Source organism: Caloenas nicobarica, chromosome 4, assembly GCF_036013445.1.
Source record: "Caloenas nicobarica isolate bCalNic1 chromosome 4, bCalNic1.hap1, whole genome shotgun sequence".
Taxonomy (NCBI): Eukaryota; Metazoa; Chordata; class Aves; order Columbiformes; family Columbidae; genus Caloenas; species Caloenas nicobarica.
Genome location: NC_088248.1, coordinates 69,091,298 through 69,106,559, shown reverse-complemented (window position 1 = coordinate 69,106,559; position 15,262 = coordinate 69,091,298). Strand labels below are relative to the sequence as shown.

General features: G+C 38.7%; 1 protein-coding gene across 1 annotated transcript in view; it reads left to right on the top strand.

The window, feature by feature from the left end:
• HGFAC (HGF activator) overlaps positions 1–15,262 on the top strand; it is a 39,043-nt gene that overhangs the window by 19,366 nt on the left and 4,415 nt on the right. Inside the window, exons 8-11 of the mRNA XM_065634591.1 lie at positions 7,757–7,931; positions 10,356–10,441; positions 11,387–11,627; positions 14,284–14,423. Of these exons, the coding sequence (XP_065490663.1) occupies positions 7,757–7,931; positions 10,356–10,441; positions 11,387–11,627; positions 14,284–14,423 (642 nt within the window). The remainder of the gene's footprint in view (positions 1–7,756; positions 7,932–10,355; positions 10,442–11,386; positions 11,628–14,283; positions 14,424–15,262) is intronic.

Below are 15,262 nucleotides of genomic sequence, written 5' to 3'. Positions count from 1 at the left end.
TAACAGATTTTATGCAGAAGTTTTCAGTGAAGTTTAGTTCCAAAGGAAATTAGGTACATCACCAACAAATCCACCTGAAAACAGATGCTGTTTAAAATTATTCAGGGATGCATTTTAATTAAGTTTAATTCATAATAATTGCATTTAAATATGCATTATTTTTAGAAATAAGGATTTTGTGTTAAGACAGTAACTGCATTCACTTTGGAGACAAAGTTTTTGCCGAGAGAGCTCTCAATCCAGGTTTTAGGTGAAAATTCAGAATTAATTATCCAACCATGAGTACCAATAGTTGTCTTATTGTACAGAGAAAGTTGAAAAGGGGGCCCAGACCTTTTGCAGTGATAAATGTGAGGAAGAGGTGAAAACTAAGAAGGATATAAGGGTGATATTTTTTCTCTGGCCCAAGTTGGCATAGACAGTGGAAAGGTAATTGTGAAGATTTTGGGGGAACATGTAGCTTTAGGAATGTTTAACTTCATTGGAGGTGATAACTTATGACAAATGGTTATGAACACGTAATTGTAAAATTACTTTGATATTTTATGCTTCTTTGAACAGATAGGAGCCATGGTGGAGATGTCGACTGAATACAGAGGGACACAGTTAAAGACAGAGGAATAGCTGTTTGGCCAGAGGACAGATAATTCATTCTAGTAAGCATTGGTATGCAAATGTTGAATGGAGTTGGAAGGTGAAGGAAGGTGATGTAGAACTTTTTTTGAGGGATTGGTGCCTTTAGGTTTCTGTGATTGAAAACCCACCATTGTACTCACATTGTAGGCATTAGCTGAAGTGCAAGTGAAAACTAATATAGATTTTGCCCCGTTTCCTGTGTAAAAGCACTTCCTTCTTACCATTGCTTTGTTACTGGTTTTGTGTGTGGGATATTGAGTTAATTTGGGAGTCTCATTTGTATTTTTCGGTTTATTCTTGATTTTTTGGAGGGTATGTTTGTGGGGTATATTTATTGTTTAATTAGCTGCCAAGCCTTTTCCTGAAACGTTTAGTCTATGAAGGAGGCTTTGTTGTGTTGCTGTTGATCAGAGGAAGAGCTGGTAGTCACACTTGGAGAACTGAGGTGGGGCTTAACACTACGTAACCTTAATCGTTGGGTGGTACAATGTTCTTGATGGCTGGCTGCGGTTTATTTCTGTCCTGTTTGTTGTATTAGGACTCAGTAGCAGCTCAGGATCTGTTCTTGTGGACCTATTTGTAAAAATAAAGTAGCCGTGTAATAAAGCAAAGCAGTGGGATGGATGAGTTGTGGCAGATTTTGGTGGTTTTCATGATTAAACTAATGAAGAGGGAGAAAGTGACACATGGAAAGCCTGTTTGGATTTGTGTCACTGCGGTTGTGGGTTACAGTAGATGGTAGGTTTAAGAGTATTGGGGGGACTGCACAGGGGATTGTATGTTTTGAGGTTTCTTTGGATTGAGATTTCGCTAGCAATAATGTTTTTGTTAGTATTTTGGTCATGATGAAGTAGGAAGTTGTTGAAGGTATTTTTGAAAACCCTTTGGTTTCTACTTCCCCCCCCTTTTTTTTTTCTATGGGTAATGGAATTAGAGGAGTACCGTAACTTTAGAGAAAGTATGAGTTGGAATGCTAATTGTGGAAGGTTTATGGTTATATAAGGAGATGTGTTGTTGTATGCCACAAGTAGGTTGAAGATTTTTAGAAAAGGAAGGTGACAGAATAGCTGAATATATAATTACATGCAGGAAAAAACCCTCTTGGCCACATCTTTGAGGGTTAAGCTGGGGGAGTCTGCGGTAATAAAAGAAGTAAAAATGACAGCAAACTCACCTTTTCAGTTTTACTGAAATAGGGTGTTGGCAGTTTTCTACTTGAAAAGAAGACACTTTAGTAATAAAGTTCAGGTCTGGAACCTTGAGGGAAAGTTTTAATTCTTTTTCTTCTTAAGAAGACAGTGAGAAGAAGATAACGAGTCTTACTTTTTGGTTGATGTTTACCAATGTTATTCTATAATCTACTAGAATGCTTTGGATTAGTGTTTATTTTTTTGTTTTCCAAGATCCTGGGTGGGGGATGGGCCGGGGGGTGGATGGAAGAAATAGATGAAGCATAATAACAAAGTCAGTTGACTGAAAATGACAAATGAATATTCAACCAGTCAATCCCCCACTGAGCTCGGATGAGTAGGTCTGCCACTAAGAATCGAAGAGGATTTGTAAGTGGGGCTGGGATGCTGCTTGTTGTTTGCATGTGTGCAGCATTTGAATTAGTAATAAAACTAGGATGGAAAAGAATAAGGTTAGTATTCCTCCATAGTTGTAGAAGAACGGATAGACTAGCAGAGAAAAAAGCACCATTAAGGTCTGACATGGTTTGATGTGGTTTGCAGGGGTAGGCTTATGGATCCCCTGGAAGGCTGCATGAAGGCAGAGCAAGTGTTAATAAGGCAAGGTTAACAAAGAGAAAGCCTAGGGCACTGTTGCAGAAATAGTAAGGGCAGGTTGGATTTTATCAGATTTTGAATTACTTCAAAATAATTCAAATAGTGCTGGAGTTCCACGGGGATAAACTAGGTCTGGTGGACTATCACTGGTGATGGCAAGTGGTAGGAAGAATTGGAAGATGAATAAGTGAGTGACCGTGACATTATCAACTGAGAACTCACCTTTGATTCATTACACTAAAATAGGGTCAATATAGGGGATGGTGGACAGGAGACTAGTGATAACTATAGCTTCACAAAATGATAATTATAGGGTGTCATTTGTGGAGGTGATAGACGTGAGCAATAATAGAGATGCTATTCTGATCTCGCAGGTTTCTTTATAAAGTTAGGAATTTTCCACATTTCTGACTAGTTTTTGGCTCAGACAGATTGTTTGTGTGTTTCATAATCAGGCTACAGTTTCAATGGGGATTTATTTTAGTGTTAGGTGCTGTCAGTCCAGAGATTTCATTGCTATTCAACAAATCAGAAAGCAGCACAACTGTTTGAAACAGTAATTTGTTATAAATTAGTGGCATGCATTATCTGTTGTTGCATTAAATCATAAATCCACACAGAAATATTGAAATCTAGATAAATATTATAAATGTATGATTGAATTATATAGAAATATATATATATAGCGCTTTCCTTACACTTCAGTTGTGGTTTATATTAGTTAATTTGCAAATTCTGAAAGCTACAGTGGGTGGTGTTATTCTCACTTTCACAGACAGGTATTAGTGCATGAAAATGTGAAGCCATTTGCTTCAAGCCATTTGCAACAGTCCAGTCCCGGGGCTGCTGCCATGCAATCTCCTGCCCCTGTTGATTAGATTTCACATTCTCATAATTAAAGAGTGAAAAAGATGGCAACTGCTTTCTTCAGTGCAGTCTATACCCACCTGGCCACCTTCCTAGATATTAACAGAGATTCTTCAGTGGCACAGTGAATCACTGAAAGATAAACTAAGTCTTCCTTGGGGAGCAGTGCTAGGTTAATGTGGACATCCTTCAAAGCTCTTTGTGTGGTGTTTGTTTCATTTTGCATAGGAATTTCTGCCTTCAGAATACCTGGGGTCTTTTCAGTGCTTTATCTGACTAAGTGAGATGCCAGTAAGAGCAATCTCTAGGAATACTGGAGACTCCTTTCTGTCACACGTTTATGGCCAGCTCAGGCTAGGAGCCGGCTGCACTTGCAGCGAGGGGAGCACAGCTCCCCAAAATCAAAGACTTTCACACCTTTCGTCTCGGAGGGGATCTCATGGCTACCCAGGATAGGAGAACAGGGAACTTCTAGGTGAATCAAGAAAAGATGGACCCTTCTGTAGGCATCCAGTGAGTCTGAGCTCATACAGGAAGGAAACTTGACTTACACGCTGGTAAAGGATGCCTTGGAGAGCAACACATCCTGCAATGCCAAGGCAGTGTAAGCAAAAGGCTTATGCAGAGGCATAAAATCTCACTGTGCATTCCTATTCATCTTCATTGGTAGTGGATGAAACAGGATCAGATGGAAACATAAATCGATAGACATATTAAAAAGGCTTCAGAGGGATATGAATGCCCTGTCTTGCAAACCAGCTGCTATCTCGTGTGTACTGGAGTGTTCCCCCTGACCAGCCCAGGGGACACAGGGCAGACACTCAAGCCTTTGGCTCTGGAGCTTCCCAAGGCGCTGCAACAAGAGTGGACATGTGCTCCAGGAGAGCTCTGGATGGAGGATGCTCTCATAATTCCACCGAAGTTTTGCTTTAGTTTATGATTTTCTAAATAACTCTTCCATCTGGGTAACCGATAATCAAGACACTGGAGAAGACTTCTTGTAAAGGCAATTGTGAGCAGAGAGGGGACTTCTGTCCTTCTCCTCTTCCCTGCTCTCCCTTCCTACCATCAGCTGATATAGAAATTCATCTAACACCGTGTCTAATAAAAGCATTACAGGTTGGTCAGGGATAAAACAAGGTTGGTCAGGGATAAAACAAAGCATCACTGAATGAAAAGGTTACTTTTTTAATTAACAGAATGAAACAGCTTACGCATATCTGGAAGGAAAATAAAGTAAAAGCTTAAAAATGTTAGGAAATTTGCTGATGAGATGTTTTAGGGGAAAAAAAATCTAAAAGATATATTGCTTCCTACAGAAAGACTTCCAAAAGAAACTCACAAAACCATTCAGGGACGTAACTAGAGAACCTGAAACAAGATTTGGTGACAAAAAGTCTTGTGAAATATTTGCAGGAATTTATCAATTAGAACTGATTGGATAACCGCTATTTCAGGTTGCTTTTAATTTTAACACCTGAAACAGCTTTTTACTGAAAAATTAAAAGGCAAAGAATTTGTGTGACATGCTGATAAAATATGCCATCCTAACACAATGAAAATGTTTTAAGTGAGCTATTTAAACCTCTTGGATTTTAAAATCAAAACATAACAGGAAAGTATTTCTAGTTTTAAGTTATATTATTTTTTCTGAAAAGAAACAAACAGTGGTGATAGTGGCATAAGTCTGCAGAATAACTTGAATCTGCATTTGCATGAAATTTTTTATCATCTGAAAGTTTAGGCCATTTCTACTCAACATAGTGACTGGCAATACTGCAAGGATGTGGACAAACAAGAAAAATATAGACGTTATGTCCTCCATTACTTTTTTCCACATAGGAAAATAAATATGTTTTGGAGTTATGAGAAGTTTCAGAAGCCATTAAGAATTGAGAATGAACAATTCCCAGTCAGAGCAATCCATAAAGAACTGCTGAAAGCCGACCACCTACACACTGTTTCTGACAAAGAGAGGAAAAAGAGATTTTTTCAGTGCTGTAACAGTTCAAAAAAGAGTATTAGGAGCAAAAGATCTACATGTCTGTAATAGTTGCAGAGAGTTTTTTGGAAAACTATTTGTCCTGAATTATAGGAGATAAAATCTATTAGGCTTTGCATATACTTCTTAATGGCCTCAAATACATAATGAAATGCAGCTTAATGGGCACTGATGTGAATACCATGGTGCTACTGCAAGCCAGTCAAATAAAGCTTGCTGGAGTGGAGAGCAAGCTGATGGAAAGCTGCTAATGAAACAATAACTGCATTAAGCTAGAGGCTTCTCCACAAGAGATTAAGGCACTTTACTCCTGTGTCCGAAATACTCCTTATAAAACCAAAAAGGAACACAAACTGTGTAGAGATATTACTGTTCCTCTCAACAAGTGCAACATGTAATCCAAACTTCGTTCTTACAAGAGGAGAACAGGAGAGATGATTTGGAAAGGGACCAAATTCTTCCAGTTATAATCTTCTGATATGTTTAGCGATAACTGGCAGACCCAAAGAAACAGAGATGCATTGGATTTTAAGCCTGGCAAGGATGAGCACAACTCGTAGACACCATCTGTAAGATGTCCAAACCATTGCTATTGCAGAATATGTCCCTGGTCCTGCACTGAAACAGAATCTCTTGTTTCATCCTCATAAAAGTAGTTTAGTTCATTTCCAAATGTAATAAATACAGTACAAATAAAAACAGCACCTGGCACTTCCCTGGATAAATCAAATAATTCAGCATACAGCATGATGGTGGTATTTTCATGACACTGTTTCAAGCAAACAAAGCAGAGTAACATGCAACTTGCCCAGAAAATAAATATCACGATTGCCAAGAAATGGTTACTATTGCTAGCAACACAAATGAGAGGCAAATTATTTTGTGCGAGCTCCTAGACTATGGTTGTTACAATATGAGTTTGATTTAATGTTATATTCATAGTAATTGAAATAAAGGGAATTTGATTCAGGGGCGGGGATAGGAGAAAATGTTGTCGCCGTCTCAGAAGAGTCTGCCAGGCCAAGCTAGAAAACAAATTTTGCTAAGTATTTGTATGCTAACTCTCACGGAAGTTCTTGCAAAAAACTTCTTGACCTCCAGCTCTCCGATTTATGCCATATGCTTGCTTGAGCTTTTGAGGTATGTGGTTACACTGCTGACTTGGAGGGATAATTGACATCAGCAGTTCATTGCTGTGATTCATTATTTCAGTGCTGGTGATATTCCCTCGTTCACTTGTCACCTTATTCCGTCAAAATAAACAGATCTTTGGCAATAGCTGTCCACACTGTGTGGTGTGACAGATCATCCTCATGGTGTGTTTTTCAACAGTAAAGGAATATCATGATGTTATATATTTAAGTATGTTTATAAGTTTAGAAGAAGATTGCACTAGTCTTGCAGATGTCAAGGATAAGTCACACTGACATGGCTGGGATAAGAAACCCTCTGAGGCTTGGTCACAATTAATCCTCTTTATACATTAGATGGTTTTGTGTTTCCTTTGGGGTACTCTGAGCTGTGTTTTGAGGTGTAGACTTTCTGCTCAGTGTAGCTATTTGTATACAAATGCATGCCCATATGTTTTTCAGCCATAATGCTGGTATGTGCAGTTGATAGATCTTGGCAGCTGAGTATACAGGTCATAGAATATGTATGTCAGGCCTATCTGAATAAATAACCCATGTGTAGGTGACGAAAAAATGGGGTTTGAATGAGAAAATTCAACCTACTAGCTAAATTTTTGCAAAATGTATACATTTGCAACATGCAGCTACATATATATAATATACATGGGCATAGTGTAGATATATAGGTATGTATGAGACCATAAAAAGAAGTATTTTCCAAAATCAGGCCTTTTAAGCATGTACTGGCAGGCCAGGGTTGTTTTCACTACTTTGCAGCACAGATACCTGTATCTGAGATGCTTGACTTAAGCTCCCTTTATTGTCAATGGAGATTTAGTCAATGGAGTCAAGAGTGTAAGGCAAGATTCGTCTTGTTTTGAAAAAGCCACCCCAAGCAGGCTGGATCCGTTTGGTGCTAGAAATGCCTGTTTCTCTTAATTGACTAAAAAGGGAGCCTCCAGTCATGAGCTCGGTTGTGTCTAAAATTAGGCAGGAGGAATCCCAGACATATTGCTGACTTTGCTGCCGATTGCTGACTAAAATCTTCCATACGCAGTACAAATTTTAGGTTTATTTTTCTGCCGTACTGCCTGTTGAATAGTTACTTGTGCGTGTGTAAAACAAGGCCAGCTCACCACTAATTTTAAACAGAGTTTTTAACTGCTTAGGTTCTTTTTTATTTAAACAAATATCCTGATTTGATGGATTCAATTACTGTGAAAGGCAGTATACAGAACTGGGGCCACTGGCTCACATTTGGGACCTCAGCTGTGAAGTAAGTATTTAACATATAATTAGCACTGATTCTTGACCAGTGTCTTATGCTTTGCCAGTTCCCAGCCAGTGGTGCTATGTTGGCAATGGCACGGAGTACAGGGGCACGGCAAAGACAACCATTTCTGGACACAGCTGCTTGCCGTGGAATTCAGATTTGCTTTACCAAGAGCTTCATGTCGACAGTGTCGAGAAAGCGGTACAACTTGGCTTGGGGCCGTTCTCTTACTGCAGGTGAGAAAAGCCCTCAAGTGCCTTGTATTTGTAAATCAAGAGGTGGATGTGTTGTGTAGGGGAGAAGAGCCAGGAATCTCACAGCAGGTGATGTCCCTGCCTTAGAAAAGCTGGACTGACTCTAACAGCCTGACTGGAGGGATGTAAGTGTGCAGAAGACACAATATGGTAGATGGGTTAAATCAATAGCTGTGACCGCCAACAGAAGCTCAGAGACACCCTATGGTGTGAATTTAGGGGCTGTCGTATGCAGGGACAGGAGTTGGACTTGATGATCCTTGTGGGTCCCTTCCAACTCAGGACATCCTATGATTCTAATTTTGGAAACTCCAGGTCCTTTTATTTTATTTTATTTTATTTTTTTTCCCCTGAGTTTTTTTTTTTTTTTTTCTTTTTGCAAATAAGACCTTACTGCAAAACTCTTGAAATTGTTCATAAATGTCTATCTAAAAGGAGAAAGAAATGTGCTAGCCAAGTTGAAATGTTTAATTTTCTATTTCTAATTCTTAAATTTTGAAATACATAATGTAAAGGAAAATATTTTAAAAGTGAAAAGTTATTTGAAAATGAAAAATCAAAGCACTGTACTTCAATTATGTTGAAATGGCATGTCAAATTTCTTTCCTGAATTTCTTCCAGAGCAAAATTATTGCAAAATAAAATGTTACTGTTTCAATTTTGATTGAACCATACATACGATAAACTGCATTTCTGCTAAAGTTTTCTGCTCGGCTGTAATGAAAATGTCTGTGATACATAGGTTTGTGCTTTCTCCTCAGTCACTTTATGTTCCCTCTGCCTCTGAGGTCTTCGTGAGGTCAATGGATATCCACAAATAAAGGGAAGGTTTCTATTTAGAAAGAATCCTGGAGATGAGCAAATGTTAGAAATGAACAAACTGTAGATGTTCTCCATAAATTACTGGTTGATGTCTCAGAGGTGGTGGGGTTTTTTGTTGCTGTTGTTTTTTGTTTGTTTGTTTGTCTGACTGGAAGTTAGATGAGTATTTCAGGAAGATCAGAATGTCCTGCACTTCCTAATATGTTTAGTGTTAAAAAACATGTATGCCTGCTGAAAGTAGCCCTTCTCTATCTAACACAGAACAATAAGCAGTTCCTACACCCTCTCCTAACCCAGACTGTCTTGCTTTCCGAGGCTTGGTCCTGATTCAAGCGCTTAAGTATGTGATTTATGGTGTCCCGGCACAGTATGGCAATTTATTAGGCACATATTTTATGCTTTGATAAATCTTGATCGCTTCAATTTGCATCATTTAAGCAGATCTGAAATGCAAAGAATAAAATGGTGTAGGAGCTGATGTGTTCGTGTTCTGCAGAGCTGAGAAAAAAAGCTTTTCACTTTTTTGTCAGCTTGTTACAATTTCTGGGGATATCTCTGCTACACTATATAATCCTGCAGACATCTTCTTCTTCAAATAGTCTAATTTAGAAACATTGTTGGCGGAAGATGACTCAACCTGTGTTGCTTCTTCAGTTCTGAGAAGCTGAAAGTGCTTTAGTCTTTTTCTGAAGAGCAGTCATTAAAAAGAAAAAAATATTGAAGAACCTTAAAATAATAGATAGTACTTCTGATGAATCCAACTGAAATTAGAATTAATGTTTATTTGGAGCCTTGAATTACCTTGTCTATTTTTCTTGGCCTGCTCAAGATCTTTCTGGCTCTTCAAAGTTTCCTGATATTCTTAGAGGAGTAAACTGGGCAGATTTCTGTTAATTATATGGCATTGATAAAGACAATTAGGCTGTACCATGGAGAAAACCTAACGAAATCAAACCAATACCTGTTTGACACCAAGGTAACAAAGGACTAAACTGTTTCCGATATGCCCTTTTTTTTTTTTTGTCCCCCTTTTGAGGAATACAATATTTTCTTGAGGTAGTCATTCATTTCCTCAGACTCTCCAGGGAATGTGAACCTCAGCTTCTCAAATTCACTTTTGCTAGCTGTTCTTGTTATGGATTTTCTATGAATCTACCTGTGTTGGAATTTCCTTGCTTAAAAAGATAATCTAAAAAAGGAATATTTCCCATGGGATTTAGTCCTGAAAATAGCTGAGCTGATATCTGTTAAAGTGCTTCAGTGTGGGCTGTATTTAAACCATGTGAACATGCTCTTGAATCCAAATACTTGTAGGCAAATTTTACAGGTGTTTAGTCATGTGTCTGTATTTCAGGTCCTAAAGAACCTTAGGCTTGGTTAGCTTAAAGCATGAAGAACACTACTGAAAGGCTGCTCACCTGTGCAGGGGTTAGTAGGTGCTTCAGTCCTTTGCCAGGTAGCTCAAAACCTGAGAGTCCTGTCAGTCCTCTGCATGGTGCAAGAGGAAAAAGAAGAAAACCTCCAGGAAGCTTGGAACAATGCTGTGGTTAATGCTTATAATTCACTCTCTCCTGAATTAATTAGAAATCCAGATGATGATGAGAAGCCATGGTGTTACATCACGAAGAACAACAGTTTGTCTTGGGAGTATTGTGACATTCCATCTTGTGGTATGTAAAGGTTCTCTTAAAATCCATGTTATGAATGAATGAGGAAAGATTTAGTGATACCAGAACAAGCTTTCACTGTATAATTTTGAATGTTCTACTGTTCCCAGGAGTGCTGTATATTTTACTGTTTGCAGTAAATTAAATGACAAGTTTCTTTTGCATTTTTTTTTAAGTTGCAATACAATCTGGGATTTTTGTCCCAAAATACTATATAACAGCAGTGTCACACAACTGCTTTCAGTCAAATCATCCCAATATCATCAAATTTTCTGCTAGAACATGCACAATGTCAGAAATGATTGATGCTCTGGTACAAATTGTCATCACTCAGGGAATTACGGGCCCAGAGAAGTGAATGGGCCTCTGTGAGCAATCAGAGGACTGGATCCTGATGATGTGTGAGATGTAGAATTTGATGCCAAAAATTAAAGATTCTTCTCTTCTGTAAATTAGTATTTAAATGTTAATGTTGAAGCTGACCTTCAGAATGGAATTGTAATCTGAAAAGACAGTTTATAAAGTGGTCCTTTTTTTTCCCTTTTATAGTTCTAATGCACTTGATACATGATATTTACATAATTGTCCCAGTCCTTGCTATTGCAGTGGCAAAAGCTCAGTCCAGAATCTAGAAATGAAGATATGGTCTATCATGCATTATGTTGTGCCTCCCCCAGTAGTGAAGGTTGTATTTGTACTGGTAAATGAAACAGTGTCCAGTAATGTTCACAGATGTATTTAATTTACACTAGTACACGTGTAGCCAGGGTGTTGGAATAGGCACAGCTTTCAATCTTGCAAGTCTTTGGAGGAACTGAATGAGATTCCGTTGTATGTAAATGTTTAATGATAATTTAATTAACTTTTCTTTTAAAGAGTCCTATAAAGTTCCAGGCCTTACAAATCACAAGGATTTATAGTCTGATGCCATATCCCTTCCTATCTCAGCAAGCAGGGAAAGGAGGCCAGCAGTTCTAAACAATGCAGATAGCTCTGCAGTTACCAGAAGACCGTGTGGGAGAAGACACAAAAAAAGAAGTTTTGTGAGACCTAGGATCGTTGGGGGATCTTCATCTCTGCCTGGATCTCATCCGTGGACAGCAGCTATATATATTGGAGAGAGTTTTTGTGGCGGAAGCCTTATTCAGACTTGCTGGGTGGTGTCAGCAGCACACTGCTTTGCTAACAGGTAAACTCACCCATTAATATGACAGTAGCTTCTCATAGTCACTGCTTGTGGCTCACAACAAATCTGAACTGAAACGAGTGACGAAGATGTGATTTTAAAAGGCCGGCGTTTCAAAAAGAGTCTCTGGCAATTTGGGTGCAGTTCACAGGCTGACAAACAGCTTACAGCCCTGTTGTCTCACAATCCTCTTCCTTAAGGAGTCTCAAAGAAGCCGAATGACCCGACTGAAGTCGGTCATGCTGAGCAGGACATAGAACAGGAGCAAGAACGCAAGAATGGGAGCTTGTATGTGCAGGCATCTGCAAGCGGATATAAGTATTTATCTCCTCCTCAGTTACCTTGTTAAATGTTTTTGCCTGCTTTGAGATGTAACACAGATGACCATGCTCATTGCAGTGTTTTGTTCAAAAAGGCGGAGACAGTCAAGCAATGATTTAGTAGAGGCAATAAATCACTGTTGGTGGACACAAATAGAGTGGGCCGAGCTTTACAAAAAGCCAAAGGGAAGAACCAAACAGTTAATTTTTTGAGGCTGATTTCCTTGAGAGGTGTTTTGGGTTTTTTGGAGTGGTTTTGTCCTCCAGCTGTGGGACACTGGAGAGAATATTGACTATAGGATGCTCTTACTTCATTCTAAATACTTCATTTTCCACAAATGCTGAACACTTTCCCTGATTTCAGTTTGATCACATTGATGGGAAAAATATTACATCATTTCATACCCATTGTTCCTTTGCATAGTAAAGAAGCCAAGAGAAACAGAAAACCTTGTGCCAGAATACATACACTGATAGCTCGTAGAGCTAATAATACCATTCTGAATGCTGTACTGAAGCATTTGGAGCTCGAGCCACAACGCATTTGTTTTTCAAATGTTGTGAAATAGCTACTAACTTTGGCAGCTATTCAGGACATTTCCACCCACTTCCAGCTGGTGGTTTGGTACATAGAGATTTTCCATAATTGCTGCATTGTAATTTGCACTCTTCCATATGTTTAGTACCTCTGAGTTAGCCACAATTTCAACTCTTTTCCGCTAGGCGACAATAGATACCTGTGCAGATATTTTTTTTAAATTATTGTTATTTTTTTTCTCTTTTCTGTAACCTCTCTTGTTTTATTTCTTTTCCTGAATGAACCACCTGTAAGTCATAGTAGAGCCATTCAGTGCCTTTAAAATCTATTCTAAATACTATCCTGGGAAGAAAGCTTCCACCCTGTTTTATAGGCTCCAAATCTGATTTTTGAGGTGGTTGGTTTACCATTGCAAGAACACTGAGAAAATCCTGCCCTTACATATTGATCAAAGAACATATTATTGTCATTTTTTTTTCCAGTCACAAAAAAATAAACTTTCCACTTCCATTTGTTAATTATAAGCATAGTTATTGCTGCAGAGTAGCTGCTGGCTCTATGTGCTGCAATGAATTAGAATCTCTTTCCTCCAAGTACATCGCTGTTGATCGTTGCTTCGTGCTCAGTACTGGAGGAGACTCCATGGTGCTTTTGTGTCTGACGGGCACTGGTGATGCACAAAAACATAACTAGGGAATCTGCAGGGATGTTGACCACTCTGCATCTGTGCATGATATGTGACAGCAGATATTTTCTACCCCTGCACTGGATAACAAAACATATGAGCGCTCCAATGTTGAAGACGCTAACTAAATTCATTGTAGACATGCACATGCAGATTGAATCGGTTTTAGAACAAGAGTGAAATTTGAATTCCATTGCTTTCAAAGCTAGAAAATTTACTATCTTTCCAAACACTTACTGATTATTCCCAAATGTCCCTTTCTTCTCAACTGCTGTACTGGTTCCTATTAGTTGTCTGTCCTAGGGCACTGGATGTGAGAGCACTGTGGTCTTTTTAAACACACAATGGCTGTAAAAATGGTGTGAATTACAAAACCAGTATTCTCTTCTGAGTGTGCTTTTTCCCATTAGACTAGTATGATGTCGGGACTTTCCTCTACCAAGTTGCTTTTGATTCTAGACAACAGATTTAACATAGATCAAGCTAATCTCAGAGCAGAAGTGGTGATAGCTCTTAGGTGGAAGCTGCCCAGATGTTCTTGAGTTGTCAGTCTGCCAGCACCTTTAAAATCTTGACCCATGCCTTTAATATTTTAAGAGCCTGGTTTCCCAGAGAAATGAGATGTCCACCACTGACTCATCTTTTGGTCCCTCATTTCTTCCTCAGTAATATTTGTACTCATTGGCAAAGTGTGGTTCAGATTAACTCAGTTGAGTTTCTAGAACAAGAAGTGCTTGCAGCCCCTGAAGATGCTTTTGAGCCAGACAGCGCTGGGCAGCAGTGCATGTGCTTGCCTTTTACTAATACTTCTGTCAAGGAGCAGCAGCCTTTAATTAGGCTAATCAGGACCCACAGAGCCTGGGACTCACTGTAACACTAGTCATCTTTTTCCCAGTCCACAGTAGGTATGAAGCTTGGGAAAGAGGTCAAGGAATTATGAGAGGGTAAATAATGGATGTGGTGAGGGACTGAGGTTATTACAGTTCAGAGGACACACAACCATTGGAAATAATGTTTTGTTTGATCTGATAATCACAGAATTGCTTGTGTGTGTGTTTTGTTTTGTTGGTTTTGGGTTTTGTTTGTTTGTTTGTTTGTTTTTCTTTTGTATTACAGTCCACCAAAATCGACTGTTAAGGTAGTTCTGGGTCAGCATATATTTAATAGAACAACTAATGTAACACAAACTTTTGAAATAGAGAAATACATCTTGCATCCTCAGTATTCTGTGTTCAACCCGACTGACCATGACATTGGTGAGTATTTTTGTTCTTACAGTTTTATTTTCTGTTTGCTTAAATTAGTTGCAAGTTGATCTGTCAAAAATTGCCTTCGCAGTGGAAAAAATCATAAGCATTAGGAGAAGCTTTTAAGTGCAGAGAGTTCTTAGTTGCACCAGAGGTATAACAGCATCTGAAAGCTAGACGAATTCAAATGTGAAATAAATTGCAAAATTTTAAATAATTATGATAATTAGCATTTGCAGCAATTTACCTACATGTATGGCAAATTCATCATCACTTCAAGTCTTTGTGAGATTAGGCATTTTTTCAACTGAACCAGAAACTGTGGGCTTGACACAGGAATTACTTGGTAAAATTCTATTGTCTGTATTGTATAGAGGGCCTGACTAGATGAACGTAATAACCCCATCTGCTCTGAAAATCTATGTTAATAAGAATCATTTTTACACCGAAATAGATTAAGAATCAGGTATCTTATTAATCAAAAGTCAAAAGCCCTTCTGATTGACCTTATAACAGTAGTCAGAATGATGATGTAACAGCAACTTGCTTCTTATTTTCTGATCTGCTGTTGTGGAAGGTGGCACATCACCCTAGGGTATTGAGCTGTGTGAGCGATTTGTCTATGAGACTATTTAATAGCCTGGCATCGGGGATATTTTAGGTCAGGCAAGCACTGGCTTTTTTTTGCTCCCAGATGGTGGATATTTTCCACCACACAGCAAAAAGCATTCAGGTTCTGTGTTAGTGGGAGTTCTGTCAGAGCATATCAGGAGACGGACTGGGTTTGGGGTATTACTCTGCTCTGAAATATCCTGGTGTAAACCACCATTGGGACTTTCAGATCTCCT